Raw genomic sequence first — 27,320 nt, 5'->3', positions numbered from 1 at the left:
TCCGAATCCCATCTTTGATCTCCGGCGATATTTTTCTCTGTTATGTCACAGAGGTCACCTGGCTCATGTGTGACAAACTGCCTGCATAAGTCACAGTGCCAGTGGCAGAGATTTGTAACCATGCCCCTGGTCCATTGCCTTTGAATTATTTCACAGGCCCGCTGCTTTACATTTACAGTCTGTCGGAAGATGAACAGGGGAAGAGAGTAAAATCAAGGGCAGGGTCTCATCCTGAAGGACAAGGGGAAACAGGTGGAAGGTTAATGGCCCTGGAGCGATTCCACAAGCCTCTCAGGCTTGATATATGGGCCTCGGGCCTAAAACGGGCATTGGCTTTCAAAGATATATTATTTCATTTGAGGAGAGACATTCTGGAGTTCCTGCATTTGTCTGCTGATAGATGATCCTCTGTCCACAATTGGTTATGGCGGGTGAGTTTTCCTTGGGCCTGCTCCCGTACATAAAAATTTTGCTGAGCTCTCCAACCTTTCACATGCCTTTAAGAATGGGACGTGTGCAAGCCGGTTGGCAGGCTGTGGGGTTTTGTTGCTGCTATTTTTGTAGTTCCTTTTGAACCATGAGGCAAGAGGGGGATGAAAGACACTTCTGTTCATTCATACATAACTTGATAAGGTGGCCTTGCAAAAGAAGAGAGAGAGAGGTGGAAGGGATGTTGGGAATCAGACATGTGGGGCAGTCTGGTAAGATGAGCTAGGCCGAAAATTCAGATGTTAGAGTTTCAAAAGTTGCTTACTTGAAAGATAGATACCACTGAAAAAACTTTTGACTTATAACTGTTTTGGCGTTACCTCTAAGCTTTGAACAAATGGCTTACACTATTTTATGACCGTTTTCAAGAAGTTTAAAGTGGTTGCTTTGGCAGAGAAAAGATGCTTTACACAGAGACCAATGATTACTTTGCTTAACAAGAACCACCAGGCTCTGCTACCAAAAAACATGTCTAATGGTTCAAGTGTCACAAATGAATTGAACTGGTCACTAGGTGAATAGAACCAGTCACCTGAGCAGATCTTGTGTGACCTCTCAAAAGTTTAAGTCTATGGTGCACACCTCACTCAACCTCAACCTCCTAGCGTTCATACATTTAATATTCAGAAAAATATTTGGAATTCTAATATGCTTCTATTTATAATATCTTGAAATTCATTATTAACTCTGGTTTTGGGTGTGTCTGTATCAAATCTTTGACTTTATAATTAATCACCTATATCTGCCATACTAATTCTGTCAGAGAGATAATTTTTTTTTTTTTTTTAATGTAATGGGGATTGAATCCAAGGGCATTATACCTCTGAGCTACATCCCCAGTCCTTTTTATTCCTTTAATTTTGAGAGAGGGTTTCAATAACTTGCCCAGACTGGCCTTGAACTTAAGATCTTCCTGCCTCAGCCTCCAGGTATCTGGTACTACAGGTGTGCAGCACCACGCCTGGAACAGATAAGACATATTTGTAAAGCAAACATTAAGGAAAATAAACTCCATAAACTCATTATGTGAACAAAAGGTGATTTTTCTTTACATTTATTTTGTGTTTAGCTGCCCTTGGGTTTGGTGAATTCACACATATGAAATGTCAAAATTCTATTCTATGTGTGGATATTTTTACCCTGACCAGCTTTGTCAAAAATATTCTTCACGTAGAAAAACTTTCCCATGTTTATCATAGACACATTGATATATATGGATATGAAGTTAATATTGGACAAACTTATCTGATAATGTATGAGTACCAATAAGAATTTTATTCTTAAATGAGAGGCACTGCTGTGTAATGAATTACAAATACTTTTGCATATATTTACAAAAGACCCTTATCACAATTCATATACATCCAAAATCAAGACCTGTGCTGAGGATGTATTTCAGTGATAGGGTACTTGCCTAGCATGGAGGCCCTGAGTCCATCCCCACCACTGCCTCCCTCTCCACAAAATTTCAAATCCAGCTGTCAATGCAAAGATGCAGTTTCTAGTCACTGGCCTGTTAATTATCAGACTATAAAGATATTCTTTTCTTGACCTCTGGAATAGAGCAAAGTAAAGGTGAGATCAGGAGCAGGAAAACTGCAGACACATGTTTTGGTACCTGCAGGAAGAAAAAGTAATGACTATTTAAAAAGATTCCAGACCTCATCGGGCGCCATGGTGTACTGAGGCAGGAGGATCTTCGAGTTCAAAGCCAGCCCCAGCAAAAACTCAGTGAGACCCTGTCTCTAAATAAAATACAAAATAGGGCAGGGGTTGTGACTCAGTGGTCAAGTGCCCCTGAGTTCAATCCTGATACCAAAAAAAAAAAAAAAAGATTCCAAACCCCTCATGAAGGAGTGTGAGCAGTCAAGAGCATCTGCTTTTCCACTTGTTGCTTGGAGGAACTGGCAAAGGCTTGCTCAGGACCAGGAGCCCCAGCTTAGAGCACCACAGATAGAACAGTCCCAGCAGAGGATGAGGCCCAGACCCCACAGGCATGCTTTCCAATCACAGAATCAAATGTGGTTCTTTCAATCTTTTTTGCTTGTGACCTAAATGCCTCATTTTTATGTTAGAAAGGTTACCAGTCTATTTCCGTTGTATTTAGAGTCCTCTGTGATATTTCCCAGTGTGTGGACCCCAGCTCTGTGGGTTATGTCACTGCTTACTAAAAGCAAAGATCAAGACAAAGAATCCTGCATGACTGGTTAAATTGGAAGCTCATTCTGCATTAGTAAATAATGTCACAGTCTTCTGCATCTGTCAAAGTCTCCCAGCGCAAATGGACACCTCCACAAGATGATCCATAGGAAGCCAAATACTTGCAAACGGTCTCTTAATTGCTCATTTGCAGTTGGACAAAATGCTAAGTACAGAAAGACTTCAAAGCCAATGGAATCTGCATTGAAAACAGGATCTCAATACACATAGTCGCTTATTGTTGCAAAATTAGAATAACAAATGTTCCCAGCATGAAGCCAACATAAACTTGCCTGAGTTTTATTCAACCTGAGACTAAGTCAACCCTCCCTGCTCCCTCCACTTTTTAACAGCAATAGAGGAGACACCCTTAGCACTCTGTTATTCTATACTGTTAATTTTAATGATATATTTAGGGCTCCATCACAGTTTGTATTTTTACGTGTAATTACCGGTATTAAAAAAAAAAAAAAAAAAACACTCATTAGTGTTCTGTTCCACTGACTTAATTATGCCCCTTAATTAAATCTTGACTAACTGGGGGTCACTGCAGTGTCAGTGGGATTTGTCACTGTTTTCAGCAGGTGTCTGGTTGCATCTATTTTTAGTTTTCCTATGGTTTAAATCTAAGAATTTGCACCTCCCCCCAACACCACCCCAACTGCCAGAGAGAGAGAGAGAGAGAGAGAGAGAGAGAGAGAGAGAGTTAGTTCTCATTGGAGGGAAGGAACAGCATATATTTGGTAGGTAACAGCTTTTTGGTAAGAGAAAAATTTTGCTTTTATTAGTCTAGAAAATTCCCTGGATTAGGGGAAATATACTTGCATACAATAGATGCACTTTCTAAAAGATCGATTTGTTTACAATCTAGAAATTATGTCCAAATCTGTCTATGAAATTCTAAAAGCTCCTGAAAGAAGAAAGAATATATATATTTTTTTTATTGTAAACAAATGGGATACATGTTGTTTCTCTGTTTGTACATGGCGTAAAGGCGTACCATTTGTGTAATCATAAACTTACATAGAACAATGTTGTTTGATTCGAAAGAATATTTTTCATGGTTGTTTATGTTATGAGAATCACATTAGATGTTTTGTACCACAGGACATAATTGTTATTTTTAAAATACAAAGTAGGGCTAGAGGTTCACTCAGTGGTAGAGTGCTCTGGTAGCATGTGTGAGGCCCTGGGTTCCATCCCCAGCACCACAAAAAATTAAAAATTAAAACACACACACACACACACACAATAGAAATCAAACTAAAACAAAAAGTGTCTCTTAATACTAGACACAAAAGTCAATTCATTGTTTGGAGTGAGTCTTAATGTAATATTAAGACTGATTGTCTTCACATTCCACATTAAGAGTATTTAGACTCATGATTTTAATATAATACTGCAGAGAGACACAATTCCCATGATTCTGTATGTAATGGGTACCTAACGTTGATCTGAATAATTGATTAGTCCAGCCAGGCTTTTATAACTAGTTGTCAGCTTCTCAACATAAACCCTGAAAATACTGACTGTGAACCTACGAAGCTTTTACATTTATTAATCTGTTTTTAATCTAAACCAGGTACTCAGCATTTGTTTGTTTGTTTATCTGCTATGAAATTAGGGGAACCCTTGAAACATAAACCATGAAAAATTAAACGTAGACTATTTACCTCTGAGTTTTTCCTTCTCAACAATTTGGATTGAAATTTGGATTTTTAAAAATAAGAACATCCACCTTCATTTAAAGGTTAAATAGTCAACAATTTTTCTGCCAGAAAAGTTTCACAGAACTGGGATTTCTAATAACCAGTTTAAATGAGACAATAGGTCACAGATGTTAATCAACAATGTAAAACAGTGTTAGGACCTTAATGCATTTTATAAATGAAATAAGCAATTTCATTTTTGTTGGTTTATGGACAAATGTAGGAGGGGCAGAGTAAGAAATTCATTAAAGAAATCATACAATAGTTCAATTTACTATATCTCTAAAATCAAATCAATTCATTTTATCCAAAAGAATGAATGCCTTTTAATGAGACCCTGTCTCAAAATAAAATTTAAAAAGGGCTGGGCATGGACCTCGGTGGAAGAGTGCTATCTTTGCATGTGCAAGGCCTGGGTTCAATTCCCAACATGGCAAAACAAAATTAAAATGAAAGGAATTAAGTCCATTTGTCTCTTAACAAGTGACAATGTTATTTGTTATCCCAGTAATTCTCAATACAAAGCTCAATTGACCTTTCCTCTCAGTTCTCCTAATACTTTTAAGGAATCCATAAATTAAATATGAGAACATACATAATTTTTTAACCCATTCAAATGGTGAGATAAGAATTTTAATGCCTTCAAAGGATTCCTGAAAAACTTCCTAATTGTCACTGGATAATAAAAAATTGGGTCATGTATTCTTTATGGGTTCATGCGTCACAAGGACCTACTAAGCAATATGAAGTCCAGATTTCCTTACATTTTTTATAGTTTAATTATGATAGGGTTGGTCAGATATTTTTGACCATAGGATTAAATATTTATCAGCTATCAATTATGTGCCAGGTATCATTTTTGGACTGAAATATTCCACATAAAGAGTATAAAGAAAAGTTTTGCATTTATTTATTTATTTGGTACTAGAGATTGAATCCAGGGGTGCTCTACCACTCTGCTACATCCTGAGTCCTTTTTGTGTTTTTATTTTGAGACAGGGTCTAAGTTGCTGAGGATCTCATTAAGGTGCTAAGGCTGGCCGCGAACGTGGTAATACTCCTGCCTCAGCCTCCCAAATTTCTGGGATTAGAGGTGTGCCACACTATGCCTGGGCAAAATTATACATATTCATGATTATAAATCTTTATTTATTTGTAGTACTAGGGATTAAATACAGGTGCTCTCTACCACTGAGCTATATGCCAGTCTCTTTTCTATTTTTTATTTTGAGACCAGATCACACTAATAAATTGCCAAGGCTGGCCTCAAACTGAAACCCTCCTGCCTTGGCCTCCCAAGTAGCTAGAATTGCTGATGTCCACCACTGTGCCCATTACATATCCTTATTTATTTATTTATTTAAATTCTTTGCCCTTATGGGGATTGAACCCAGAGGATCTCTACTATTAAGTCATACCCCTAGTCCTTTTTATTTTTTGACACAGGTCTCACTAAGTTGCCCAGGCTGGCCTCAAACTTGGATTCCTCCTGTCTTAGCTCCTGAGTAGGTGGGATTCCAGATGTGTCACCACACAGTTCCTAAATCTTTAAGCATTTGTATTGATAGTAATCCAAAGCATTTGGAAAACCAGCACAGCCTAGGATGTGCAGGTAGTGGATGTCTCTGCTCTCCCTCTGTAAGCCCTCAAGAGATCTTACCATTTTCCCCATGTGTTGTATATGGTGAGTTCAAGTGCATTTCTGCATATGCTCAAGGGTTATCTTAGTAGTTTTCTGAAGCTCAGAGTTAAGGGGAAAGTGAGCCATAATGATTTAAGGAGAAATGAATAGGTTTTAGAAGATAAGGTAATACTTTGTACTTCTTGTAAGTGAACTGATCATGGTTGGTGGAAATCATGTGAATAAGCAGGTTTTAAAGCTTGATAGAATATCTAAGAATATTCTTCCATGTTATAGCTAAATGAGGCCCATTATGTGGGCTTTCAGATAAACTCACAAAGCTCTTGTTCGTGTAAACCTCATAGATCTGCCATCGCTCTTAGTGAATAACAAGGTATATCATCCAATTTCTTTAACAGCGCATTAATCCCTTCCTAGTAACCTCTCTCTGCTTCATTGATTTGATAATACGAGAACAATAAACATTTTTGGCACAACAAAAACACAGTATCAGAGTGTACACCTTCCATAAATATAAAGTGCAATGGGGAAACAGAAGCACTGAATGAAGGGAAACCAGGATTTCTAGGCACAAAATAATACTGTGGTTGAACACTGCTAAAAATCAAGTTAAAACTGTCATCAGGCCACGTGCTGCCTTCTCTGAGATCAAATGGTTGAAAATGAGAAGCAGACAGAAGTCTAGGGGAATTTGCCCTTAGGGACAACCAGGCTAGGTTCCTGCTGATGGGTCCCTAGTGCTTCTGCCTACTGGGGATGGAGGAGGACATTCAGCAATGGCCACTCACCTTGTCATCAGCTTAGCTCTTCCAGAGTTTCCTCAGCTGTAGGAACAGGGTGCTAAACTGTCAGAAATGTACTGGGTACTAAGTGAGATAGTATATATTCAAGGATTGTCAGCTTCCTCCTTCCTGCATCCATGCTTCACTGTCCCCAGTGCTTATTTGATTCATTCAGTAAATGCTTAGGCTTGGCACAGGGTCCTAGATAGATAGTCACTTCTCTCTTATCACAGCTGAGGCCTCCTGATGTAGAGATTAGGTGGATTCGGAGTGGAACAGACTTGACCTCAAGTCCCAGATTGCCACATGCTCCTAGGAACGTGACTTAACTCTCCACTTGAGTGTCCTTGCCTCTATAATAGGGGTGGTGTACAATTTACTTTTAGAATGAGCTGTGTTAGAATCTGAGGACACAGAGATGAATCAGAAATGGTCTCCATCCTCAAAGTGGCAGGTACATCTGTATAAAATTATGAGATCCAGTGCTATTTTTGTGGGGAAATATGCTAGAATGCTATTCCTAAACTTGTATCTTGGCATTACCAAAGCAAGAATTACATTTCACAAAGTCAATATAAAGCAACATGTGCTAATCACTATCATTTATTGTCCAGGCTAACAAATATGTGTATTCGTGTGTATTTGCTATTTCCTCTAGAGTTAAACAGAACTCTGAGACATTTTAAGTCTGTGTAATTCACCTATTTCTGTTGAGTCTGATGTAAATTAAGCCCTGTTTTGTCCCTAGTCACCTCTGAAGCACAGAGGAAGTAGAGAAAGGAGTGGCATTTTAACTCCTGAGTAGCTTGTGAGTCTGTCACTCTATCTAATTACCAGGTAAAGATACTGAAATGCTGATTAGGGTTAGGGTGGAGCGAAGAAGAGCCCGAACAGTCCAATATGACTCATTTACTGTTAAGTGACTTTCAGCTTGCCTTTTATTAGTATGCCAAACAAGCCTTATTTATGCCAAATAATTAAGTCTATTATTAATGGAAAGGTTTAAGGGTGGAGACAGAATGACTTCCGGAAACTTTTTTAGAACTAAAAGGCTCACCTAATTGCATTACAATATGGTGAGTGCAATAATAGAAGTTCCCTACTAGAGGCTAAAATCTTACCAAAGTCAATCCTTTCTTTCTGTGTAACCCTGACCTTGGTTAAAATTGGGGCCACACAAACAAAGGGCAAATTTGTCTTTGATATTGCTGTCCGGCCTTTATTCCAGATGTCTGCCTGTTTGCTCTGACCTCTGTCCACCTGTAGTAGGCATAGGTACCCCCTTCCTCTTGCAAGGTACACCCCCACAAACAGCTCTGCCCCACACAGCCACACACAGTGCTGTGCTAACGCACACATATGCACACACTTCACACAAAAGCCTCCTGTCAGCAGAGGCTGCATCTGCGCCTCCAGTTCAGAATCCCTTCTTGTGGACTTTGAGGGGTCTTTTCTTCCGCTTCTCTCCCTGCTCTTCCTGTTCTGCTGCCTCCAGTGTCTGTTCTTTCATCCATTGCTGATCTTTTAAATGATCTTTTCCTGCTCTCCTGGCTCTCATCAGTCCACATGTGTGTGCAAAACTGTCCTCTTAAAATCAAACCTCAGCACAGCACCTTCTTACCCAGCTGCCCCGTCTGTCACCTCCCTGCCTTTTCTGCTCCTGGCACCCCACCCCCGCCTCCGTGTCTCCACAGCCACCCCTAAGAGTAGAGTTCTCAGCTGGCAGCCAAAAGGCTGCTCCCAACTTGAACATCACCAGTGCCTTGGCCACGTCTTCCCAGCTTCACCTCCCTCTCCATTTTATATCCCTGGCCATCATTGTATCCCCAAACTGCTTTCTGGAGTACATCAGTATTTTCTGATCCCCTACTCCCGCTCTGGGGTTCTTTTCCCTTTGTCTCCCTAACTTTTTTTTTCCTTTTTTTTTTTTTTTTTTTTCTTCCCTCCCCTCAGTTCCAGGGATTGAACCCAGGGGCACTTAACCACTGAGCCACATCCCCAGCCCTTTTTCATATTTTATTTAGATACAGGGTCTCACTAAGTTGCTCAGGGCCTCACCAAGTTGCTGAGGCTGGCTTTGAACTTGTGATCCTCCTGCCTCAGCCTCCTCCCTAACTCCTCTTAAACAATCTTTTTCTCTAAGTTTCTGCCATTGGTTCCCTTTCCTTCTCACTCTACCCATTCCTCTTAGTGATGTCACCTACAAACACAGTTATGCCTTCCCTTTAACACTTTGGATCACTTGCTAAATACATCAGTGTTCATCACCTCCAGGAAGCCTCCTTTCTCCCTCCGATTTTTTTTTTTTTCTTTTCTTTTACATACTCCCATACTCTACTCTCTCTAGTTAGTGTCCTGGATTTTCTGATTTCATCATACTGTCACCAGAGGAGGGTCTGAGGAGTTTCAAGAGGGAGATGTCAACTCAGGACAAGTGGGTCTCAACAAATGTCACAGAAAGGAATCTAAGGATAGGCCAGACCTGAGCAAAGATTTAGTTAGGAAAGCAAGGATTATGCTCTTGAAGGGAAGAGAGTGAGCATGGGTTTTCTTTATGGTGAGAAGCAGCCCCTTGGTGAGAGGTGTTCATATTTATAGAGGGACAGCAGCTGGGGCCCGGCTAGCAGTGGAGCCAGGGTGTGGCTGCACAATTAGATGCCAGTATTCCTTCCGCTTGTGCACTGTTCTCACATCATGTTACTTTCTCTGGGCAGGGTCAGGGGCACAAGACCGTGGGGTGGGTTGTGCAGTGGGATTCCAGTGGTTCATGGGTGTTCCTCGGTGTGGGGCTTGAACCCAGGGGCACTTTTTATTTTGAGACAGGGTTTCTTGAAATGCGTGGGCCGACCTCCCACTTTAACTTGCAGTCCTCCTACTTGAGCCTCTGGAGTAACTTGGATGGCAGGCGTGCACCTCCGCTCCAGTCGGGATGCTTCTCTTTAGGGGCTCAGAGTACCTTTCTTTCTACATAGCCCCAAATTCCTACCTGAATATCATTCCAGCTTTCCATTGCTTGCAGAGAAGTGAAAACTCCCCAGCCTGGTATTCTCTCATCATCTTCTAACCCTTACTCCAACCAGACTCAAAACCATTGATCTGATAGGTCTAAATGTAGTCGTGGAACTACTGGCTGTCCCAATCTGGGACATCTGATGATCGCCATTATACTCTTTCTCTGTTCGCTGCTACTTGTCTGTCGGTCTTCCTAACCCTTATCACTCCTTACTAATTGCTGTTTCCTGTCCCAAGCTCTAGCACAGAGATCTGAACTCAGTGATTACTACACCAAATTTTTAACTTTCCAAAATTCATTTATGATAATGTGGAAATGCTTGGTATGGATATAAAGCAGTGGCTCTCGATACTTTTGGAGTCAGGACACTTTGCGTTCTTGAAAATGACAGACACCAAAGATCTTTAATTTGTGCAAAGTTTTAAAAAGTGTTTTTGGAAGCACTTGGGATGGAACCCAGGGCCTCACTCACCTGCTCTACCACCAAGTGACACCCCCCAACCTCAATGTGAGTTTTGCCTATCAATATTAATGAATTAGGAGTTGTAACAGAGAAATCGTTAAAACACAAGAATTCACAAGCACACACTCCGTCTGCTTTCAGAGTGATGATGTCATTGCATCTCTTGGCCTCTCTATACTCCTGAGAGGTGGAGGGTCAAGAGAGCAAATAACATCTTGGTATAATTGAGAAAATAGTTTTAACCTCTTAGACCCCTGACCACACTTGTAAAACCACTGATTTAAATATTATCACTCTTGTGGCATTATCTGCTCTTCCATAGGGATTCAAATCTGATGCAAACTGAATAACTAGAACTAACCTTCTCCACCTCCCCCCCCATACTCCCCAGTACACCCAGGGCCTGGTGCGTCCTAGGGAAGCACTCGACCACTGATCTACATCCCCTAAAAACTGGAATTTTTAGGTCAGCAAGTAAGTGGAGTGGTGAGAGACCCCCAGGAGAATAGCAGCTCTTCTCAGAGTCTTAAGATTTTCCTGCCAGTGGTGCCGAGGCTGTTTTTCTGTGGGGCTGGGAGCCTCACTAAGGCCAGGGGTGGCTCTGGGAAACAGCATTGGTATGTGTATAGGTCACTGACAAACAGGTACAGCTTTTCCCTACCTGTCCCCCTGGCCTCCTCCTCATCTGTGCTCACATGCACACATACACAAGGCTCCATGGAGCATGATAGACGTTCCAGAGTCCCTGGGTGCTTGTCTGCTCTGGTACCACCCTGCCTTCAATTGCCTTTGAGGGACAGCAGGTCCCACAGTAACCATCTCCCTGAAGGCAGGGTCCCTCTGGGCCTGAATGACAGCTACAGTTTCTTTCCAGTTAGCCCCTAAGACAAGTAAGAGAACTAGCAGCATGGTCAAATTCACATCAAAGCCTGGAGTTGTGGCTCTGTTTATTAGCATTTTGCATTGGGTTCTTATTTTCTCTGTCCTGTTTGATTGAACTAGGGGTTAGGAGCTAGTTCTGACTTTGATGGAAGAACAATGATGTTAACTGATAAAGACTGTTATTTATTGACCCCCAAGCCCTGTTTTATGTTCTATTTATACAGTAGCTCAATTAACCCTAACCACAAGTGGGGGGACATCAATATTAATTAGAATTTGACTGAAGTGGCATAGACTACTTTTAAATGATCAGGGAGTTAGATCATTTGACCAAGTTCATACTGCTCTGTTGCCCATGAGGGGAGCTGGGTTTGCATCAGGCCTATCTGAGTCCATAGCTCCTACCCTCGGCCATATGGGTATATGCTTCTCGGCATATGGGTCTCATGCCATTCCTGTGCTTAAAACTTTGACGTGTGGGTACGCATGTGAGACTCTGCTCACACTTGCACACGTGGGAAGAGGGCATCTATTGGCTGCAGTTTTCTGGAGCTTTTTATTCAGTGTCACATGTGACTGTCAGCCCTGCTGCAAGGTCACCTTGTTAGACCTGCAGAGTCACAGTCTTTGACCTGCTGAGTCACAGTGCACATTTGAACAAGGCCCCTGAGTCAATTATAGTTGTGTTAAAGTTTGAGGAGCAAGAATCTTGAATATAGTTGCTTCTCTCTGAACTTTTACAAGAGAATTAGATAAAGCCACTAGTAGGAGTTCCTGCTCAGAATCATTCAGCATCTTTATTATACAAGACCAAAAATACTTCTTAAAATAATAAGCTTTATATTAAAATAATATGCCTTAAAACCCATATCAATGTTACCTTATCTATAACTTCAGACATTATATATTAATTCTGCAAGACCTCCTACTTTCTAAAAACAACGTGCTATATGTTTTGATAGTCATCTTTGAAGTCTGTCTGCAGTGTGCTTTATTAAAAAGGAGCAAAGACTAAAGGTCTCCATTAAAAAATGTGGTTTGTGGTGGAGTCCAATTTGTATTACCGGGCAAAGGTCACAAAGAGGAGCTCGTTAATGTACTCACTCTGGGATGAGATCAATCTCCATACTTCACCATATTGATCTGAGAGCTCATTGGCACATCCCTCCTTGAACTACTCAGCTCATGTGTGAATGGAGATGAATCTCTTCCTGAGCCTGACCATTCTTCCAGGGGCGGATGTTTCTTTTCTTGTTTTCTTTTTCTTTTTCTTTCCTTCTTTTGGTACTGAAGATCAAACCCCAGGGCAATCTGCCACTGAGCCACATTCTCAGCCTTTTAAACTTTTTCTTTTTTCTCTGTCTTTTTATTTCCTTTTAATTTTTTGAAACAGGGCCTCAGTAAGTTCCTGAGGACCACACTGAATTGCTGAGGCTGACCTCAAACTTGTGACGCTCCTGACTCAGCTTCAGGAGTCTCTGGGATTATAGGTGTGTGCCACCACCCCCAGCCACAGGGTAAATGTCTTGTCCTCACTAAGGTGGCTCCTCTGGTTACTAGTGTTAGGATCTTGTACTTGTTTATCACTTAGAGAAAAGATCTTAGTAGACATAGTTTGCTTTTCTGCTATTGGCAGTGTTAGTTTTCTTCTGTAGTTTATATAAATCAAGTGTGTTTCCAAATAGAGATTAAATTAATCGAAATTCAGGCAGATGGCTTTAACGTGGAACATATTGATGTTACTAATGCAAAGTTCATATCTTCATTACAAGGTATCTACTCACTGCTCTCTTTAGGACCCAGCACAAACACACACACACACACACACACACACACACACACACACACACTACACACCTTCCCCTTCGCCAGAGTTCACTGCCACTCCTGTATGGACATGATTATCCAGTGACAGAAACATTGAGGAGGTGGTGGCATGGTGAATCCAGCTAATAAGACTTTGTGCACTCTTCCCTTGAAGTAATGGATCATGTGAAGATCCATGAGGCAGAAACAAGCCAACAAGCCAAACATTTTCCATTTTCTACAAAAGGATGGATTCCAGATTCAAATTTGTCCAAGTACACTCTGAGTCCTCTAACTCTCAGATGTGGTTTCCAAGAGACACTTGGCTATCGGGAGACAATGGCTGCAGTCCCCTTGGGATGTGTTTACTCTTCACCCTTGAAGCCCTTTCACCCAAGCCCAGGGCTGCGCCCAGTGATGGAGGCCCTGCACGCTCTAGGCTTCTCCTGGGTTCATTTCCTTCGCTTTACATTTCACCTGAAGAAAGAGTGTGAAGCCCAAGGTGGAGGCAGGTTTGCCTAGATCAAAGTTTTGCAAAAAGGCAAAAGATCCCAGGATCACATTGAACTACTATTTGACTAAATATTTTGAGAGAAGAACCTAGTCAATCATGTCACACCATACAATAAATTTGTGGATTTTCAAAATTATGAAGACAGTGTAACCTTTTGTTTCTAGGCTGCTTCTCCATCCTGATTCTGTTGTACGCAGGAGAACCTCATTCCTTCCTCAGTTGGAGCACAAAACCCATCCATCTGGGATGAAGGAAATACTAGTTTCCCATCCCGAGTCACCTTCACAGTTTTACCCCAAATAAGAAGAGTATCTCTATCAAGATTTTATTTGCAAATAATCCCAAGTTCTACTATTTGGTATCTATGGATTTGTATTTTGTAGTCTGACAGAGGACCCTCTTTTTCCCAAATGGCAAATTTCCTTTTATTCGAAATAGATTAAATTACCATTAATGCAATTCTTTGTAGGAAAGAAATCCAGACATTATTGTATTAGCTTTCTGTTGCTGTAACAAAATAAATGAGTTCATCAACTTGGAAGGAGGAAAGATTTGTTTGGCCCAGTCGCTGTGGGGCATGTGATGAGGCAGTACTACGTGGCCACAGGAGTGTGTGTCACTTCATGGTGGCCAGGAAGCAAAGCAGCCCCTGAAGATTCCACCACCTGCCTGTAGCGCCATCAGGTGGGGACCAATCCTTCAACACATGAGCCTTTGCGGGAGACTTATGATCTCAACCATAACAATTATATTTAAAAATTGAAAAAAAAAATACAAAGATTGCTCTTTATTCCTAAATCCAAATGACAGAATAAAGAATTCTGGGCTAGGATTCAGAACACCTGGATTCCCATCCTGTTTCTGTCACCTGAGTTACCTTATATAAATCACAAGCTACCCACCCGAGTATCCTCTTCTGTGAAATGAAGTCGTTGCGCTAAAAGTAGCTACTAGAGTCTTTCAGCAATGAGCAAACAAATACTGATTAAGCACCTCCTGTGAACTAGGGGTTGATTCAGCATGTAGAAATATAGGGGTGGGGTCTTCCTCCATTCAGGTAATGAGAAGGGAGGCCATTCACAGTGCCAGAGAGAGACAGGATGTTTGCTAAGAACTATTAGTATTAACACACAGTGTTTTAAGCACTGGGATGAAATTTCCTAACGTATGCTATTGAGAAACTTCACAATGCAAAAATCGTTTGGTTTACCTGGAAATAAACTTTCTGAACTTTGAGGCCAGCTTTTGATTCCTTGGACTCTGCTCAGTTGCCACCACTTTCTGTGAGTCCATTTCTCTGGATCTCTGAAGGCAGAGACTGACCTATACTTAGCACTGTGACCTGATGGGGTGGCGGGGGAACAGTTCAACTATGTGAAAGAACAAGTCCTCATGTGTATCCCAAGGGAACCTGGCAGAGGAATCCTCCCAGGAGCCTTTGTACCCAGAGAATTCCCATCACTACATAGTCCTTGGGGACCTCTCCTTTACTTCTGACCTAATTTTAGTTGTATTTTTGGTGAGTGATACTTAGGCCACTGGGGTTTTTTCCTCCTTTCTTTGGCCAACTGCCTGATTGAAACAGTCAGCCAAAAAGGACCCAAGGACATTTTAGCCTCTAAACACTTTTTTTTTAAGGCTTTGAAATGCAGTCTATGAAGGAAGAAGTTGTCGAGTGAATCAAAGTACATAGAACATGCCCTGTAGAATATTGCCCAGCTGTCCCTGCTTCTCCACCCTGCCATCCCAAAATACACTCACCCCATCATCCCAATTGCATATCCATCTCACGGATAGAGTACAACCAGAACCTTCCTTAACTTAGGACTTCAGATGTCCCAATGAAGGGCCTGCTTCCCACCTGGAATTCTCGTGTGGCTGGTGGTGTCTTTACCATTAAGGCTGTGTCTGGAAAATGAGAATTATAAGCACAACTTCATTCCCCTTATTATAAAATCATCACCATCTTCGCAAATGCTCTCTTGACATTCCAAGCAAACCAGCGTAAAATGTGCCATGCTTAGAAGGAATTCACCTTCCTTACTAGAATATTATCTGCCAGGTCAGACACGTGAGAACATTACTTTAATTACACATTGGAGATTTCTAAATGGGAGGACAGGAAACAGGTAGTCCTCATAAATGAAACAATACCCAGCAAGAGAAAGCACTGGAAAATATTTCACATTAAACGGCTTGAAAATATTTCTTTTCTAGTTCATCAACCTTTTCCGGTACCTGAGGTGTTTTCCTCTGTGCTCCACTCAGCCCGTGTTTTTTTTGCCTTCTTAGTTCTTCAGATGGAGAAGAGCTCCTTTTCTAGGGTGTGTGCTGTGTAGTAGTCACTGGGGTGGACAAGTGGACGTTTCTCTCATTTGGTGAAAATCGAGGCCATGAGAGCATCTGGGGTCTGGTCCATTGGCACTCACTGCCCAAGGTCACATGATAAATGAGAATGCCCAGGCAGGAGCCTGGGACCTTGCACTCCACAGCCGTGTCTCTCCTGGTGTTCAAAGGATGCTGCCATTAATGACACATACATTCTCTCCACTGATGGACTGTCTCAGTTTATATCTGGAGTAATATAGACCGCCAGGAAGTTGTGTTCTAGGGCCCAACTCTCCTGCCTCCTCCTAACATTTGCCACGTGAAGGGCGTCACAAGGAACTCTAAGGCTAAGCACCGCAGCTCCGCGAGGCTGTTGTTGGAGCCTGGAGTTCTGCATCACCTCAAGCCCTCCTTGAACACCCCACTGACAGGTTTCTCAGGAGTCCTGTCCTCGGAGCAGTTGTTTTGCAAGTGACTGCCTTGATTTTTATCTCATGTGTGCCACATAAATCACGTTAGTGGTAGGGCTCCAGTTACAGGAAACCGAATTGTAGCCCATTTCCAACAACTGAAGCATGGCATGGGGTGCTTGGGACTGACTTAGTCTTATCTTTGATTTTTTTCTTCCCTACCTTTCTTTTCCCTTTATGTCCATTTCCTTGTATATTTTATTATTCATCTTATATTACATGTATGTATAGGCTGTTGTAAATTGATTTCAAATCTTTTTTTGTTTTTTGATGTATGTGTTCATTTTCTTCCCTTCTTTTGTTGTGCTGGGATTGAATCTGGGGCCCCAGGCTGTTGAGGTATGTACTCCACCACTGAGCTGCCTACTCAGCCTTCATTTTCTATTTATTGGTTCCACAGAGTTTAAGACTTTGTATGCTACTTGGTACACTAATCAGCTTGCCTAAGTGTGTCTGGTTTGTTCAGATCAATCATAAATTCCTTGAGGACATGGACCAGGTCATGTGTTCATTCAAGCCTCCATTGAGTCCAGCAGTAATATAATTATTGTTGGTGGTGATATTGATAATATGAGAAGATAAATGACTACTGGGTTAACCATGCCCTTATACCAAAAAAAAAAAAAAAAATCTTTTTATATCAGTCTCACAAAATCTGAGGCTGGGTTGGCCATGAAGCTCATCAATATGATAATTTATGGTTCTTTACTTCGCAGAATATTGTGATCTCATGGAATCACCCCTGTCCAGCTAACTGAAGCATCATGTCAGTGACAGGTCTTAGGAGGAAGTGTAGACATAGCTAACCTTCAACAAATGGAAGAAGAGTCCTCCTTTGTTGCTGTCTCTTTGCATATACTCATGCTTTGACTCTCAAGCAATGGAATGTGATTGATTCCATTAGCCATAAGGAAAAGTAGTCTCATTTCTTTTTACTGCCCTCCATAGGCAGACTGTAAGAATTATATGTGGCTATATGTGGTAACTGAAGAGAAAGAAAAATCTACCAGGATAGCTGTTTGAAAATTCCTATTTGATCTCCCCAAATGAACTTATTGTTAGCTTATAATTTATTGATATTCCAGCAAGAGGCTTTTTAGAAATACAGTTTTAGGACAAATATAAAAAGCTGGCTAAAATTTATCTTTAGGTTTGATAAATTCAGAATATGCAGTTATAATTCTATTTGAAAGAAAATGGCCAAATTATATACCCTAGTGATATATTTTTCTATATTTTCCATTTCCATTTACTTTTCAGTCTAATCTCTAAGCTTCAAAGATGTCTTATGCATATATAATTATTACACATTTATGTAAATATACTCTTTGGCATTCACATATTTCTATATAAAGTAATATCACATTCACATCTGGATGAAATTAGTTATACCATGTTTATGAACATTCTGAATAAGTAAAACTTCCCTTTGGAAGCACTGAATTTTGAACAAAATCTTAATAATTTTTGATGAATGGTCTCTTAACAAATTACAACATTCCCTGATATATATATATATATATATATATATTTTTTTTTTTTTCTATTTTGTGGTGCTGGGAATAAAACCAAAGGCCTTGCATACACTAGGCAAGTATTCTACCACTGAACTACATCCCAGTCCTTCCCAACTTCTATCATGGAGGGTTTGATGAGTCTGCTGCTGAGGACCCCTCCCAGGCATGAATGCCCTTTATTGTACCCTAGGTGTCATAGTGGTTTTCTTAGGGGTCCTGTGGTCTAAGGTTCTAGTATCCTATACTGAGTGACTCTGCATTCAGCTGTTCAAGTAGAGGACTGGTCTGTTTCATTTCCTGTCTTCTCCTCCTACTGGTAGCTCTTACACATTTTCCAGCTGCTGCTCCTCCTTTACCAGAGAAGAAACCGCCTGGTAAAGTAGGGGTCATAATTAGTCCATAATAAGGCTTCATTGAGATATTGTGAATATAAAATCAGTTCATATTTTTAAAGCTTTTATTCTTTCTTTCTTTTTTTTTTCTTTTACGGTACTGGGGATCGAACTCAGGGCCTTGTACTTGCAAGGCAAGCACTCTACCAGCTGAGCTAACACCCCAGCCCTATTCTTTCTTTCTTTATTATTATTTTTTAAATGTGTTGACATGATGTGCAGAGTCCTCTCTTCCTCTTAGGCTATAGAAAGCTGCCAAAAGTAAACCTTTCAGATGGTGCCTGAAAGCACTGTTTCCTAACAGCAGTAATAAGTCAGGAGAAAACTGCCAACAGAAAATGGGCAATGTTAACTCAAGAACTAGTATGTGATGGGATAGAAAGTTGATATGGGAAAGAAACTTCAACAGAAAGCTTGTCTTTTTCGTGACTTGGCAGACATAGAAAATGCTAATATTCATGTGGCACACCAGTGTAAACAGAGCAGATTGCCATGGTCAGAGGCAACTATCCTCAGCTTCTGTTCACCCGAGACCACCCAGACCACTCTTGGCTCAAGGATCAGCAGGACCACTGATACATTATTCCCAGCATGCAATTGCTCTGGAGCTCTGGTTTGCTGGAGAACTTCAAAGGAAGTCTAGGGAATTTGGAAGAAGTTCATGTCTAGAGGAGTAGCATGAGCAAAGTAGGTAATATTAGTAAGTGTGTATATGATGGATCGGAACGAGAGGGAAGCGCATATTGACTATCTTTGTCCTAGATTTGGGGGGACTATTGATCTTGACCTAGATGAGTAAAAATCCCAAAGGGGTTGATGGGAATGGAAAAGAATAGGTAAATACCATGTAGTTAAAACCCCTGCTCCTGCTTCCGTGTCTGAAAGTTCAGATCCTTGGGGCAGGGAGCAGGGGGACTGGGGTGGGACAGACCCTTTGTGGCTCTACAAGAAAAATAGAAAGGGGGCAGAATAGCTCAGAAAAATAGATAGCGTTTTGTATTGTGGAATAATAGCAACTTGGTTGGAAAGCACACTGCAATCACTTCCAGTTACTTTGGAACAGGGAAGAACTTCTGGTTATAAATCTATTGGGAATTGCAACAATTGACTAGGGAGTTTTACTGGCTGTTAGTTCTCTTGTACCGTATTGTTTTTAGTGCTTGTTTAATCATTGCTAATGTGAAATCATTTTTTTCTTGGACTTTGTAGCAGTTTATTATAGAGGTTTCAGATAATCATCAGTGTTCTTCATAAAAACAGTAAAGGAGTCAAGTAGTGGTGTGTCTGTCTTGCTCAAACTGGCTTCTCATGGAACATTGAGCTGCTTTTCTGCAGTACTAGGGGTTGAATTCATGGTTGCTCTACCACGAAGTTGCACTCCAAGCCCCTTTTTTATTTTAAGGCAGGGTCTCACTAAGTTACTGAGGCTGGCTTCAAACTTGTGATCTTCCTGCTTTGGCCTGCTAAGTTGCTGAGATGACTGGCATATACCACCGCACCCAGCTGTTATTGGGTTTGTTAAGTGAATTTGGATTTGTTTGTTTGTTTGTTTTCTCTCTCTCTGTTTCTGAATATACTCCCACCAATGTAATCATTATCACAAAAAGAAACTGATCCATCTTCAGAGATTTTTTTTTGTTGTTGTTGTTCTTCTTGCCAGAAAGAAAAATATAATTGAATACCTGGACTTCATCTGTAGTGATTCTGAAGAATCTTCAAATCATTTTCTGTTTATTCATTTGTGGTTTTGTTTGGTTTTAATTATACTTTGATCCAAGAGCAGGAACCATTGAGGGGGGAAACCCCTGAGAGGAAAAGAAGTTTAAGTGATTCTGCAAGGCAAAGGCCTGTTATCACACCCTCCTCTGACCACCCCCCTGGAAGTCTCCCCAGGAAAGGGACTAGGGTAAAATGCTCCTGAGTTTCTCGTGCCCAGAGGGGTACTCACACCTGTCTCCTTGAAGGTAGAGATCATATTTTAGTCACCTGTTTCCCCCACGTTTCTAACACAGGATTTGATAACCCCTCGTTGAATGGTCAGAAACAAGAAATGGGTTGATGGCCACTTTAACTATCAGTCCATTTCAGCAGATTGTTTTCCTAAAAATATCTTTCTCCAAGCTTAATTGCAATGATTCACGATGTCAGTTTTCTAAAACCTCTGCAAGAGGGAAAGTGAAATAGGTGTCTCTGGACTGTTCAACATGTTAGGAGGGAGCAACAGAGAGGTTTTGATAAGTTGAATGTGAGACTGAGAAAGATCCACACATTTTTCTTCTCATAATTGTTTGCTAAATCCACTCTTGGTATGAGAAAGTACACATTTCTAATGATTAACGTCCTGGGTTGTGGGAAGTTGTGCTTGATAACAATATGAGACTTGTATTCCTTATGCTCTGGTCTATAATACCAATATAAATAGTTTCTCTGATAAATAACTAGGTTCCTGAGATAAGTCCTTCCTTTTATTACAGCCAATAACCCAGGATTATATGAGGTAGTATTGCAAACTACTAGTGAGAGGTTTTGATATATAATGGGATTTGTACCCCATTCGTCCCCATCCTGGGTTCCCCAAATGCTGCCCCAAATTGCTCATTGACAATATTAGCACCCAAAGAATTTATCTAAAAGGAGTAAATTATTTTCCCTCCTCTTCTGACTGCAATACCTTAAAAATCTGATTTCTAAAGAAAAAATACCTTCAAAATTGCCAACACTTCTTATCTAGAGAGAGGGAGCAAGCCGGCCATTGTATTTACCCTGTCCTTTTATTCATAGCACTGCATAAAAACCAAGTCATCCACAGCCCTGCAAAGTTGCCCACTCACCAATTTCAAGATAACATAAAATATCACATAATCAATTATGGAAAATAATGAAATGGAATGTTGGCATGGAAAACCTCCTTGGAGAGTATTCAAACAAGGAATCAATTGCTCAAGAGGTGTGTCGAAATTACAATCAGTCAAGAAGTCTTTACCAAGGGCCAGCTGTGGGTGTGGATCTGCAGGGCACGTGTGCAAAGGGTCAAAAGCAAGTTGCTGGTTTGTTCACGGCCATGCACGCATTATGATTCCACAAACACCAAGAGAGACGCTCGTTTATATTGTGGGCTGAGATAGACAGGGGAAAAGCCAACAATGGCAAAGGTGGAAGCGATCCAGTCATTCGTTCCATCATTTAGCAAGCATGTATTAAGTGCCGCTTTTATCGCTACGCACCATGGAAGGCACTTTTTGATCTGCAGCTTCACGGGAGGCAGACAGATAAACAATTGCAGTACTTTGTGAAAACAGAGAAATTATAGGACATATATATGGAGAAATAATGACATAAACAGCACAGCACATAAGACAAAAAAAAAAATGAAGTGCTAATCATGGGGAAGGAGATGGATTCAATTTCCTGCATTCTGGCAATTTCCAAAGAGCAGAGCAACTGGGAGAATGCAGATTTGCAGTGTACCCTCACATTCTAAAAGTCTGGAAAGCTAGATTCTTGTAATTTTTAACATTGGTTGTGGAGCTTTGTTACCCTATTTCTGTCATGTTATATATGAAAGATGGGGGAGGCACATCAAACATAAACAAAGAGGAAGGCTCCTTGATGAGATAGCTCCAAAAAAACAGGCTTCTCAATGTTCGCTTACCTTTTCTCTTTCTCTACATGGCCCTCAGAGTCTCCTATCTCTTTCGTTTTTCTGTCGACGATATTTTGATAATAAATTTTCCTGCTGTCTTTAAGCTAGAATCCCCTTTATGCGTCCATAAATGGACATTGGCGTCTATGATCCCTACCCATTCTGTGCAACATTAACATGTGTAGTTATTGTTTCTGGAGAGATAATCTCAAAAGTGCAATATTTCGTGCTTCCCTAAAAAAAAAGTGCTTAATAAATAATGAAAGCTTCATATCATGGGGTGGGGGGGAGGAAATGAGCAGAACCAAATTGCCATCATAGACTGATAAATTCCAGATAAGATGCTGATAATGATGAGACTATAATAAAATTCAGAGAAGCAAAGTGCACTTTGTTTTGAACTCACCCTTTCGCATCTGAGAGACAGTTCCAGGAATCTGCAGTGGGTGTGATGACATGCATGTTGCTAGGACACTACTGGGTGGCTCCTTGGGTCAGCCGTTGGCAGATAACACCTAGGTAGATCCACGTAAGCTGCTGCTGCCCAGAGCCTGATCTGAACAGCCCACAGCGCTCTGAAGACCTTCCTCTTCAGGACATGAACTTCCACTGTTAGCAAAACCACCCACCAGGGTTTGGGTGACATCCTCCCCCACAGGAGGAATCACACAAAGGCAGGAACTGTATTTGCCTTGTTCACTGTTATCCCAGGGCCTAGTCCTTAGCTGCACCATAAGTGGCTCTCAAAACAATCGCTTCTTGGTGAATGAGTGAGTGAGTGAAATTCTTTGGGTCAGAGCAGACTGGTTTGAAATGATCCTGAGGGAGTTGTGCCTGGGGGTGGATGCCTTTGCTTATCACAGAGCTTGATGATAGCTCCAGTATATGCAGTTGCTTTTTTCTAAGCAGAACCATGTGGCCTTCCAGCTGGGGCCCCTTTGTTGTTTTTTCATTTGTGTATTGCTGTAGACTTTCACAGAGGGCTCTCCGACCATTGTCTCCTCTTCTCATCACAAGACCCACTTTATACATTTTTAACCAGGAAAACAAGCCTTGGGCAAGCCCTCACAGCTGGACTATGTAGAGCTCTGGCCTCAGGTTTTGGTGTTATCCTCACCGTGTTCACTGTGTCCCTGTCCTATGGAAGCAGAGTTCACCAGGAGGTCTAATCACGGCTAATGTATCAGTGGCAACTCTCTGAAGTCCCATTGGATGGCTACTTAAAATGAATTTGTTAATGGGAATTAGATTAATTTGGTTTAGAAAATTCTCAGACCTCTTGATGTAATTTGGAACAAGTGTATAATTTGAGCAGGAGAAAGAAAATTCTTCAGGCTTGCCCCTGAGGTCTTTCTAAGACGCCATTTTCACATCTGAATGTTAAATGTAAAGATACCAGTTCTAACTTCAAGGGTATGTGTTCTGAGTCGAATCTAAGATAATGCAGAAAAACTCTTTAAAACATTATACCACATGTAAATGTCAAACTTGGTGTTTTTTGTTTGTGCTTTTTGGTACAGGGGAGTAAACCCAGGGACACTTTACAACTGATCTACATCCCCAGCCACTTTTACTTTCTTATTTTGAGACAGGGTCTCTCTACACAGCTAAGAGCCTCATTAAATCGCTAAGGTTGGCCTTTAACTTGTGATCCTCCTCCTTCAGCTTACCAAGTCACTGGGATTACAGATGTGCACCACCATGTCTGGCTTTTATAAATGCATGGTAAATATTCAAGCGTGGACACTGGATTTGGGTACGCCAAGGTTTTTGGCTGGTATATATTACAACAAGAAGAGTGAACTTTACAAATAGCCATGGAAATGAATTCATATGCTCCCCATATTGAGACATGCATGTGGAGTATACATGATATAGATGTGTTATTGTAACTGAAGACGGGCTCCCTGGAGGGCAAGACAGAGCATGCGTAAAATGCCCATTATGAGCCAGCATTTTGGAAGAGGGGGTACTAGAGATTGAACTCAGGGGCACTTGAACACTGAGCCTCATCCCCAGCCCTATTTTGTATTTCACTAAGTTGCTTAGCACCTCACCAAGGCTTGGTTTGAACTCACAATCCTCCAGTACCTCCCAAACCTGCTGAGATTACAGGCGAGTGCCATCAAGCCCGGCCTGAGCCAGCATTTTTAACCTTCATAGTGATCCAAAGAAAGGAGAGAGTAGTTCTTGGCCTGTTTTTTGGATAAGGAAACAAGTTTAGAGAGTTGGTTGGGTAATCATCTAAATCATAAAAGCAGATACAGGTCACCACCAAGAACAGGCTTGTGATTATTCTCTCAGAATGAATTCTAGCACGATGAGGACTTTCAACGAATGTTGGCGGAAAACAGTGGCAGTGTGCCGCTATCTGCAGAAGCCAGTGGGCTGTCATCTTAATTTTCTTCTCTAAAAGTCATCTCAGTTTGACAGCTTGCTAATATTTATATATGATTTCCAGCTCAGTGTCATGTATTAACCTTTAGATACGGCCATCTGAGGTCATCTCACGGGGTATATGATCTGGGTCATCTCCCAGGCACCTGTACCCCCCACAGCCAACTCTACTAGCTCTATTAATGCTAACTAGACCAACCTAATGGAGTGCCTTTTCCTAGCAGCTCATTGATTACAAATACTTAGCTTAAGTATTTATATTTCCCATAAAGTGTTTGTCTAAATGAAAATGTGAATTTTTCAAGAAAAGTGATGTAAATTCTGAGCATCAGTACCTTAGTGACTGTTGGTGGAGATTTCTTTGCTTACATTTCTTCTCTTATGCAAAAAACAAAAATTATGCAAAAACAAAAGGTAGTAAATAACTGCCTGCCCCCTTTTTTCTATTACAGGTTGATGACCAAATGAAACTACTTCAGAATTGCTGGAGTGAGCTCTTAATCCTCGACCACATTTACCGACAAGTGGTACATGGGAAGGAAGGATCCATCTTCCTGGTTACTGGGCAACAAGTGAGTGTAGAGACCAAAAAAATAAAAATAAAAATAAAGTGCATCTTTTTATTAAGCATGTTCAGAATGGCAGGAACTTAACTAGGTCAGAAGCACTCTTGTGTTTTGAAAGGGAGACATTGGCTGCCAATAATTTAGAAAAGATGACTTGGTGCACTCAGTTCCTGCTCTGATGATTACAGATAAACTTGTAAAAGCAAACATAATCATAAGCATTCTGCTGCTTCCAGTCTGCAAGGATGGAAAGTTCTGCTTCCAGGGGTCAGAACAATTGCTCAGTCAAACTCGGTGATTAGTACTGGGGTTTTTTTCCTCAAGCTTCTACATTAACCTACCACACTTGTTTGTTAGCTATTTAAAAACCTTATAAATGGTAGAATCCTAACCTTTGGTGGAAGAGATTGATTCAAGTGTCACATATAGTTGAAATAGTTGATACAAAGCAAACATGTGAAAGGCGCAGGAGTTCCAGCTTTCAGGAGCCAGATGTTCAAGAACAATAGAAAGGAAAGCATAACCATTGAGCTTTTCCCCATTCCAAATAGCTATTTGTTTAAGCAAGAAAGAAATAGGTGTGTGTTGTTGGACACACCTATAATCCCAGCTACTGAGAAGGCTGAGGCAGGAGAATTTCAGGGTCTAGGTCAGCCTGAGCAAATTTTGAGACCCTGTCTCAAAATAAAATAAAACAAATAAATAGAAAGACTGGTGTCCTATGATGTCGGTGCATAAGGCCTAGGTTCCATCCTCAGCATCACAAAAAAAAGAAAAAGGAAGACTATTTATTGAACACCCTACTTGGTGCTAGTTACTATGTTGAAGCTTTGACATGATTCCTCTCCTTGTGGAACTTAATGGTATAGCAGGGAGAAGCTAGCAATTAACAATAAATAATCCTGATAAACAAACTGGGAATGTTAGAGGTGAAAGTGTTATTGAAAAAGGATTAAAAAAAAAAAAAAATGGAAGAAGAAACCAGTAGGTGAGGTGGAATGAGCATGCATGCATGACACATCTGATGTTAAACAGACTGATTGTTTCATCCTTATTGAGAAGGTGACATTTGAGCAAACACTTGAAGGAAAAGAGAGGGACTTATAGATATCTGGGAAAAGAGGAACCTCCTTAGTGGACTTAATTCCAATTTGATAGGATTTGGGCAAGTCCCTGCAGCTTCTTATCTTCCATCTTGCAACTGATGGATTAATAAAATAAGTACACGGAACCCTGATTCCTCCAGGCCGTTGGTATACCTGTGCAGGATAGCACTGCTCCGTTCAGCCATGGTGACTTCAATACTCAGGCACCGTGATCTTTTACATCCCCATAAATGTTTATGTGCTGTGAAACCACAGCAGTGCATATTTGAAAACGAAAGGCTGTCTCCACACCATTTCCTGTATTATTAATAAATCACATTTTCCCAATCAAATTAAAAGCATGCACTACTTCAGTTTACGCCAATTGGATCAATTCAACCATCTCCACAGCTATCAGGTCCCCACTTTCTGTGCCTCTTATAAGAAAAGATTTCCAGAGAAGAAAATGCTTTGACTCCCTGTGCTTTTGAATTTTTTTGTTTAGCACTTTTCTCCCGTGATCCAACTCTTGGAAGGAAACGTACCCATTTTTAGAGTCTAATCACAAGGTGTGCCTCCCACCTTCTGCCCAACTAGGAGTGCATTAGAAGGGCAAGACTCGGCTCACAAATGTAATTCGATTTCAATTCCTTCAGCGTTTCAAGAAATGAAATGGGTTTGTGCTATTCCATTCCTGCTCTTTAGAAATATTCCTTATTTCACATTTCATTCTGCCTTAAGTGCTGCCCCTGGTAAAGGTAATTACCATTTAAAAAGGAGAGAAAGTACATGTCTTGCCTCTCTGATTTTCCATACCCAGAAAAATCAAGGGATAAATAAAATCATAGTCTATAGTCTGTTATTGCTGCCCTGTATGTCAAAACAGATCTGGAAGAGGGACTCCCTGGCTGGAAAACAGTCTTCCTACACCTTTCCTGCAGCCCAGATCCTTCCCGCTCCCCTGTTTGAATGCATGTCAGAGTGTGTCAAAGTTCCTTCCTGTGCTTTTCCCTCCAGTGTAAGTGAATAGCCCAGTGAGGCTTCATTATAATCACACAGTCTCACTTAGGACAGTTACAGAGAAAATCTTCTATCACAGAATAGACTGGAAAAGGTATTTAAAACATTTCTGCGATTCCTGCAATGTATAGAAGAAAGCAAAAGTGCTATGCAGGAAGACTTTTCCAGAGCACATGACCTTAGTAACAGAATGAGAAGGATGCTTGATTTTTTTTTTTTTTTTTTTTTTTTTTGGTGGTGGCTGGGGATTGAACCCAGGACTTTGTGCTTGGGAAGCAAGCACTCTACCAACTGAGCTATATCCCCAGCCCCTGAAATTTTTATTTATTTTTTTCAGTGCTAAGGATGGAACCCAGGGCTTTACACATGATAAACTTACACTCTACCACTGAGCTACATCCTT

The 27,320-nt window shown here is 40.9% G+C and overlaps 1 protein-coding gene across 5 annotated transcripts in view; it reads left to right on the top strand.

Annotated features, from left to right (window-relative positions):
* Positions 1 to 27,320, top strand: part of NR5A2 (nuclear receptor subfamily 5 group A member 2) — a 134,651-nt gene that overhangs the window by 50,467 nt on the left and 56,864 nt on the right. For all 5 annotated transcript variants that reach the window (XM_079106046.1, XM_079106043.1, XM_079106045.1 and 2 more), the window contains one exon: positions 24,699 to 24,818. In XM_079106046.1, coding sequence (XP_078962172.1) covers positions 24,699 to 24,818 — 120 coding nt within the window. The remainder of the gene's footprint in view (positions 1 to 24,698; positions 24,819 to 27,320) is intronic.

Source organism: Sciurus vulgaris (assembly GCF_902686455.1).
Source record: "Sciurus vulgaris genome assembly, chromosome: 12".
In the NCBI taxonomy this organism is placed as follows: Eukaryota; Metazoa; Chordata; class Mammalia; order Rodentia; family Sciuridae; genus Sciurus; species Sciurus vulgaris.
The sequence above is the reverse complement of the archived record's forward strand: the minus strand, read 5'-3'. Positions and strand labels throughout refer to the sequence as shown.